General features: G+C 41.5%; 1 protein-coding gene across 1 annotated transcript; it reads right to left on the minus strand.

Annotated features, from left to right (window-relative positions):
• Positions 1-1,884: 1,884 nt before the first annotated feature.
• Positions 1,885-2,982, minus strand: B3GALT9 (beta-1,3-galactosyltransferase 9; the record flags this gene model as incomplete). The annotated part of the gene is made up of 1 exon (XM_080709306.1): positions 1,885-2,982. Exon 1 carries the CDS (start codon positions 2,857-2,859, stop codon positions 1,885-1,887), a length of 975 nt encoding a protein of 324 aa, XP_080565432.1. The 5' UTR covers positions 2,860-2,982.
• Positions 2,983-9,099: the final 6,117 nt, after the last annotated feature.

A 9,099-nucleotide genomic window follows, 5' to 3' on the forward strand; every position in this document is an offset into this window, starting at 1 on the left:
TCAGACCTATTTTATACTTTTTATTTGGGAACAGGGTCTCTTAAGCCAGCGCGGCTGACTTCAAACCTACGCGATCCTCTTGTCTCCGCCTCCCATGTGCGGTTATTACAAGCATGCACTGCAACGCCCGGCTTAAAACCTTTTTCATTTTAGACGAGTGTGGTGGTGCACGCTTGAAATTCCAGCATTTGGGAGGCTGAGACAGGAGGATTGCGGTTCGGAGGTAGAATGCCCCTGGGTTCCATCCCCAGTACTGCAAAAGTAAAATAAAAATAAATAAGGAGCTGGGCATGGTGGCTCATGCTTGTAATCCCAGCACTTGGGTGGCTGAGGCAGGAGGATTGCGCAGGTTCAAAGCCAGCCTCAGGTACTTAATGAGGCTTTCAGCAACTTAGACTCTATTTTCAAATAAAATATAAAATAAGTCTGGGAGTGTAGCCCGGAGGTAGAAAGCCTCTGGGTTCCATCCCAGTACCAATAAATAAATAAATAAATCTTTTTTCATTTTATTTTTTTATGTATTTTAAATATTGGTGCATTGTAGGCTTACATCATTGTGTCGTTCTAGTGTAGTGACTACATGCACACAGCACTTGTTCTTTTTCCTCATCTGATTCTGCTTGTAAAATCTTGGATATATTTGAGAGTAAGTAGTTTAAAATCCTCAAATTATGATCTCTATTCAGAGAGTACTTTTAAGATTACTTGACTTTTTGTTATTATTATTTTGAAAAGTAGACAAAATAAATCTCTAAAAATGTTTGTGATATTGTTTTGTTGTTTTTTGCTGTTTTACCAATAAGTTTGACCCTGTTGTGGTTATTGGGAGTGCTAACATGTTAGCTATAAAGATACCTCAACTGTCATTTTATTTATTGGCAGTTTGTCATCGTTGGGGGTTTTGCTGTTAATTTTTCCTATTCATAAAGTCAATTATGAGTTGATCAGAGAGACAATGACTTCTAATAACCAGAACTGAAGTAGAAAGGACAGTGTATGAACTAGGATACCATATCATTAATACAAAGGGTAATCTTTCTCCTTACTGAGGGAGACTATACCCACCTATTTTCCAGTGTTATCCTCTTTTAACAGCAAAATATTCTGCATACCAAATCACCTGCCAGAAGTTTCTGCCTAAGCTTGTCAAAGCGACATTGAGAGATGTGTTCCTTTTAGGTCACGGTAAAGTTGATAAACCATTCCTGCTCTATAACAAAATGGTTCTCAAATGACTAGAATCTTACTAGTCATAATCTTACTTTAAAATCTGCTTCAAATCAAGTAAAAACAAATTGTTTCTGAATTCTTTTCATCACCTTGTTTAATTCTTTTTTCATTTTAGCCAGGCATGGTGGCACACACTTGCAATCCCAGCATTCGGGAGGCTGAGACCCGAGGATCGTGGTTCACAATCTGCTCCCCAGAGTGATCCTTCCTTTCCTTCAACCATCTCTAGTTAATCTCGGAGTCTTTTCCTATGTTTCTATACTGACCATTTCTCTATTGTTAACATCACTAATTAGGCTATAGCCGGGTCTTTCCTGGCCTGAAATATTCTTTAAAGTGACTTTAAGCTGGGCCCTGTAACGCACACTTTTAATCCCAGCATTTGGGAGGCTGAGACGGGAGGATCCAGGTTCACAGACAGCCTCAGCTAGTTAGGCCCTTTACAACTCAGTGAAACCCTGTTTCAAAATAAATAATACAAAATAGGGGGCTAGGGATGTAGCTCTGAGTTATTCAGAATGCCCCTGTGTTCCACCCCCAGTACTGGAAAAAAAAAAAAAATCAGAGAAACTTCATAAAACATGAGAGTAGAGGGTTGCTTTCTTTTATGGGCCAAAGGCCACTTAATAATAAGACTTGTAAGATAAAGAAATCTTAATCACTAAAATACACAGCATTGTTTTTTATAGTCCCCATGTGAAAACGTTTAAAGCTGTCCAGGTATGTCAGAAGTTTGCAAGAAATGAGGCCATAGTAAGTCTCAAACAGTGAACATTCTTTCCCATCATTAATTTCCTTCCATGCCAGGGACATTTCAGCATCTATAGTTTCTGAGGATGTAAAAATGAACTTATAGCAACATCTGTTGTATCTGATGTGCCTTTTCCCAGAAAATCTTGAACTGTGGATGGGTAAAAGGCCAATGGCCTTAGCACAAATTCCTACAAACACATCAGCGGGCACCGTGATGGGTACTTCTTTGAAAACCACGTACATCATCCGAGCCACATCCTGGGACACTATAAAGGCCTCACCACTGCAGTAATCTGGGTAGTATTTTTCTGGATACTCACTAAGAGGGACAAATCTGGAACTATGGGGGTCTCTGTGGGGTGTATCCTGATGGTTGACCCGTCCTACGTAGATATCTTCAAGGTGTTCCTTTACATTGAGAAGATAGTCTACCAAGTTTGGTAAGTTGACAAACATCTCTTCATCAACCTTGAGAATAAACAGGGCATTAGGGCAGAAAGTCACGGCCCACTGTGTCATTGCGATAATCTTCAGGGTCTGGTTCTCAGGACTGTCCAGGAAAATTCCTTCAATTATATCATTATTCTTCTGTGACTCTTTGTCTATCTCTTTCTGAGTAGTTACCGAAGCAGGCATTCCCAAAGCGAACAGTGTGAGAATGGGGTGCCCTTGGACACTGGTCACATTACCCCAGGTTTTCCTGATGAGGGCCCGTCTCGTTCCATTTCCCGGGTTACTGAAGATAAGAGAGAGCAAAAATACACTCTTCCCTTTACACACCTCCGGCTGGCTCAGGAAGTAATATTTGGTGAGATTATTTCTTAGGGGTTCCACATTCAATTTTCTTGCCTTCTCCTTAATTTCAAGAACTTTCATATCTATGTGAGGCAGAGAATGCAGAAAGTATTCTTCCACAAAGTCAGCCCCAAAAAGCAAGGCGTGAAACAGTATGACATTAAAGAGAATGAAACACCACTGGTGAGTCCGAAGTCTGCAAAACGTCACCTAAACAAGAAAAAGATACACATTCGCTCACGCTTTGCTTCCATTCCTGTTTTTGCCCCTGCCCCACTGGGCCCTCTGAGGATTTTATTCAAAATTGTTTTATTAGTGCGCTGTAATTACACATCATACATTCAAAGTGATCTACTCATACATGCATACATTGCTTGGTGTGTGTTCCCTCTCTTCTATGGACTTTTTAAAAATTTTTTTATTGGTGCATTATATTCATACATCATATTGGGGTAAAAAACTTGTGTGTAACTTCTATGGACTTCTGATAGCACTCAGTAATACATAGTATTTTAAGTCATTCTCTGTCTCCTGTTAGATTTTGGTTTCCTGGACAGGAGGCATCGAGTTCAGTGATAGGAAAAAAAAAAAAAGAAAGAAAAAAGAAAGAAGGAAGGAAGGAAGGAAAAATGGACCTTGAGTAAATTGTTAGTTGTTATTCTTCCTTGTATGGATAAAAGCCTTCTTAACACACAAATAAAAACATTGGCAATTACAAAGTAGAATCAGACACAGACACATGCAGATTATATAACAAGTGGCATCATTGTGATCGAAGACTCTAGGGAAAATATGATGTTCTTCTGTTCTTTCTTGAATGGAAGTACCTGGATCAGTTTCTTCTCTAATTACAAAGGTCAAGGGCTATTTTTCCATGAAGTGGTTGCTTTTGATGGCTACCACACACTGTATCAAACATTTACACTCTTCTAGTATGACTTTCCAGTGTAATCTTAACAGTGAATCAGAGTCTGGTTTTTTTTGTGGGTTTTTTTTTTTTTTTTTTTTTTTGGTGTTACTGGGGATGGAACCCAGAGGCTTTCTACCTCCGGGCTATACTCCCAGACCCATTTTATATTTTTATTTGGAAACAGGGTCTCACTAAGTTGCTGAGAGCCTCACTCAGTAGCTGAGGCTGGCTTCGAACCTACGCGATCCTCCTGTCTCAGCCTCCCAAGTGCGGGGATTACAAGCGTGCACCACCACGCCCGGCTTCAGAGTCTGTTTTGACAGTGTCTCCTAATCCACCTGATCCATCTGTCAGTGTGGGCAAGGTTTTACTATCTGCATGGCCCTTCTTTAGAGACCTAGGATGGACCTGAGCTATGACTAATTCATCTCATCAAAGGAGATGGAGACTTTCCCTCTGAAAGGGATGGGCAGAATTGTAACATAGAACTATGGAACAATAAATAAAAATTTATTCAATGGTGGTGGTGGTGTGTGTGTGTGTGTGTGTGTGTGTGTGTGTGTGTTACTAGGGATTGAACCTAGGATCATTCTACCTCCAAGCTACACCCCAGTTCTTTTATTTTATTTTTATTTTGAAGCAGAAGTTCGCTAGATTACTGAGAGTCTGGCTACATTGCTGAGGCTGTCCTCGGGCCTGTGATCCTCCTGTCTCAGCCTCCCAAGTACTGGGATTATAGGCATGGACTATAATGCCTGGCTTCAATGGAGCTTTGATTAACAAAACCTCCCACAATAAAAGATACCTGTTAGTGAGTACTTGCTGTGTGCTAGGCACTGTGCTAAGCACTTTATGCCTTCACTCTTTTAGTCCTGGTAATATTCCTTTCAAGCTAGATTATCTTCAGAATTAAGCTGGGCATTTGAGTAGTTTAGTAACTTTCCCCAAGAGTACACAGTGGGAAAGGGCTTGGGGTAAGGCCATACCTAGAACTCAAATCTGTCAGATTCTAGAGTTTACTTTTTATCACTGGAGAATGCTGACTCCTATCTTTTCTTATCTATTTTCACTGAATAGGAAAAAAAACAACATAATAAAACATACTTTTACAATTATAATATGAATTCCCATTTTCTCAGTACTGATGATTTATGCATAGAAGAAAAATTCAGCTTCCTCAAAACCTAATAGATAATAGATATCAAATGCTTCAAAGATGATCAGAAACATACCTGCATGTTGTCTGGGAGCAATGTTAGAGCTTTGGAAGTTATCAAGTCCAGATGCCAAGTTATGCCCAAATGTATCTCGGGATCACTCCAGTCTAGCCACAACTGCAGTTAAGTACTTGGTGCCTGAAACTTTAAGGATAAGGTTTCTTGCCAATTGACCAGAACTTTTGTCCCAGAATACCAGCTGACTACGTAGGAGAAGGAGAGGGAGAGAGAAAAAACTGATCATATTACAGCTAGAGTGAATCCAGAACAAAGAATGGAAAAAGAACCTCTTCAATTCCATCCAGCCTGTATATCTCCTGAGACTGACCCCTTGTCTTCATGCTCAGGAATTCAAAGAGCAATCCACCCACATCACCTCTCCACAGCCTCATTGCTCAAGGAGAAACACTGTAGTGTTTTTTGGAGTTCATCTGGAGGAAATAAACAGTTGGAATATACTTGCTTCCTACCACATGAACATGTTTTAACTGTTGTAAACATTAAGAAAGTGTGTGTGAAGCCAGGCATGGTTTATAATCTCAGCAAGACTAGAGGATCAGCTACTAAGTGAGGCCCTCCACAATTTAGTGTGAACCTGTTTCAAAACAAAGAATAAAAAGCCAGGCGTGGTGGTGCACGCTTGTAATCCCAGCATTCCGAAGACAGAGACCAGAGGATGGAGGTTTGCGGACAGCCTCAGCTACTTAGTGAGGCCCCCCGTAACTTAGTGAGACCCTGTTTCAAAATAAAGAATAAAAAATAGGGCAGGGGGTGTAGTTCGGAGGTCGAATGCCCCTAGGTTCCATCCCCAGACCCACACACAAAAAAAATTAAAAATCAAAGAATAAAAAATAGGACAGGGGGTGTAACACTCGGAGTTCCATCCCAAGACCTGGAGAAAGAGAGAGAGAGAGACAGACAGACAGACAGACAGACACTAGGGTTTGAACCCAGGGAGCTCTGCCTCTGAGCTATGCCCCCAGCCCTATTTTATTTTTTATTTTGAAACAGGATCTTATCAAGTTGCTGAGGGCCTTGCTAAACTATAGAGACTGGCCTTGAACCTGTGATCCTCCTGTCTCAGCCTCTCAAGTACTGGAATTCCAGGTGTACACCACCATTCCTGGTTAAATATTAAGGAATTCTTATAATCCCTAGTGGGTGCGCTTTTTTCTTCCCTGAGACATTTTATAGTAAGATTTGGTGTATCTTTGTGTTTTTCCCCCACCCAGTACTGGAGATTGAGCCCAGGGGACATTCTACCTCGGGGCTACACCCCCAGCCCTATTTCTTATTTATTTTTTGAAACAGTTCTCCTTGGATTGCAAAGGACCTCACTAAGTACCTGAGGCTGGCCACGAACCCAGATCCTCATGTCTCAGCCTCCCAAATGCTGGGATTACAAGAGTACATCACTAAGCCCAGCTAGATTTGGTGTATCTTATTGGGAAAGATTCTGAATTATTGGTATGAGCTATGTAAAAACTTTACCAAGTCAGCCAGGCGTGGTGGCGCACGCTTGTAATCCCCGCGCTTGGGAGGCTGAGACAAGAGGATTGCACAGGTTTGAAGCCAGCCTCAGCTACTTAGTGAGGCTTTCAGCAACTTGGTGAGAGCCTGTTTCCAAATAAAATAGAAAATAGGTCTGGGAGTGTAGCCTGAAGGTAGAAAGCCTCTGAGTTCCATCCCCATCACCAAACACAAAACAAAACAAAAACTTTACTAAATCAATTACAGACTAACTCCCCAGGTAAGTTAATCTACAAATAGAAAACATAATATAGTTCATTTTAGCCTAAACTGCAGAAACTATACATTTGATTTTCTGTGAAACACGTAGGAATTACCCTAAACACCATTTCTACCAGAAAGTTTATTTTGTGGTCCTGGGGATGAAACCCAGGGGCATTCTACCTCTGAGCTATACCCTCAGCCCTAATTTTTATTCTTTGAAATAGGGTCTCACTGTGTTGCAAAGGGCCTCACTAAGTAGCTGAGGCTGGCTATGAACCCGGATCCTCCTGTCTCAGCCTCCTGAATGCTGGGATTACAAGCGTGTACCACCATGCCCGGCCTACAAGTTTATTTCAAGAAAAGAAACATTGAGCATATTTTCATGTTCCTGTCACATAAGAAGTTACTAGAACATTTTGTTTTTGTGCTTTTTTACATATTGAACAGTTTTTGTAATTATTTGGCTAGGAATAATTCCTTAAAGTTGGTGCGTGCGTGCGTGCGTGCATGTGTGTGTGTGTATTTTGAATCCAGGGATGTTATATCTCTGAGCTATACCCTCCAACCCTATTTTATAATTTTTATTTTGAAACGAGGTCTAAGTTGCAGAGGGACTTGCTAAGTTGCTGAGGCTGGCCATGAACCTACAATCCTCCTATGTCAACCTCCCAATCTGTGATTACAGGTGTGTGCCAACATGTCCAGTTCCTAATTATTTTATAATGTTGACAGCAGTCACTCTCTGGCTTACAAGTCTACAGTGGCTTTCTGTTGCCTACAAAGTCAAATTTTCTCTCTTGAGACCTGACTTGGAGACCCCTATACTTCACTTCCATTCCACACAATTTTGATTTCCCAAGATTCAAGTTCCCTAGTTGGAGTCAGGATGCTTGGAATGTTGGATGTGTTCTATTACTAACTGGATAGGTAACTCTTATTGTCTATATTACGTATTATGCCTATGTCACCAGACTATGCTAGCCACAATGATAGCCTAATTAGCAACATGAGGCTATATTAAAATTAAAACTGATTTCCTCAATGATATTAGGCACTTTCACCTATTTACTACAAGAGACCAGTAACTGCTTTATTAGCTAGCACCAAGAAAGCATATTTCCATTATTGCCAGTATAGACATACAAGAATATGCCAGTATAGACATACAAGAATAATTTGTGCCCTGAAGTAGGTTTGAGTTGCTTCCAAAAGATAAGAGAGCTGTTCCTTGTGCAACCTAGAGGCATTCAGGAGCTCTCCCTAACGTAAACAAGAGAGAGCCAGTTAAAAGACTGGAGAGTGTGGGGGATGGTATGTAACTTACGTGCCTTGTCAGGTTTAATAAATTTCTTTTTTTTCCAGTTTCAAAGATATTTAATATTATTTACACTGTTAAGGAACAGGTGATACATTTCCATTGGTTAGAAACTGACCTTTCTATAACAAAAGAGGTTTTAAAAATCAGTGTCTGTTATTACCGCTAAAATCTTAAATTTCAAACTTACTCCTCCCCTTTCCAAAGTGAGAGACTGAGGGTATAAGAATCAAGTGAGCCTTTAGTTTGAGGCTCAGTTCCTGAGTTTGTCAGCTGAGCCACTGACCAGTAGATGGACCTGTCTCTGGTTCCGGCCTGGGAATCAGGGGGAAACTGAAGAGGGGAGACTGAGTCTCCTGCAACAGAAACTACCTTCTAAGATTGTTGTGGGAACTGAGACAATACACATCAAGTGTTTGGCAGTTTTAGTTCTTGACGCTAAAAGATTTGCATGCTTCAGCCCTCAAAAGGATCAGATGAGATGGTACTATAATGATTATGCAGATGCGGAAAATAAAGTAACCAGGCCCCGGGCAGAGTTTAAGTGTTGTGGTCCAACTTTACATCGCGGCAGCTTACCATATATCACCTCTCACCATGCTTTAATTTTCTCTGTAGCACTTAATGTTCGTGACCGTCTTTATCTTCCTCCTTCCACTAGTTGTAGGCCTCAGGCGGTTAGAGATTTTTGTTTTTTGATAGGTTCACTAACCTATCTCCTAAAACAAAGTTTAGGATAAAATAGGGGCCCAGTGGGTTGTTTGAATTTGGCCACATCTCAGCTTTTGACTTATAGCTCCCTCTGCCAGGTAAAGTGAAAATAATTAAAAAAAAAAAAAAACTGTCATTTAGCTGGAAAAGATTGGAAAGGGGGCGTAAGCGCTCCGTGCAAATTTGGATTTGGGGCGTGAAAACCAATAGGCTTCCGGTGTTGAGAGGCGAGGGCCGTACTGCGCATGCTCCGCATCTGTGCGCTGATTTCCCCCCCCCTCTTCCCAGCACCACCTCTGGGCCGGGGCCGGAAGTGCTGCCGCTTCCGTCGGGCGTCCCGGGGCGGTGGGACGCGCGGAGATGACGCAAGCAGCACCGGAAGCCGCTCCCCAGTGAGGCTGCGGACCCAGAGCGGCGGCCGCAGGTCCAGGTCT

The sequence above is a fragment of the Muscardinus avellanarius genome, assembly GCF_963383645.1.
Source record: "Muscardinus avellanarius genome assembly, chromosome: 13".
Classification (NCBI taxonomy): Eukaryota; Metazoa; Chordata; class Mammalia; order Rodentia; family Gliridae; genus Muscardinus; species Muscardinus avellanarius.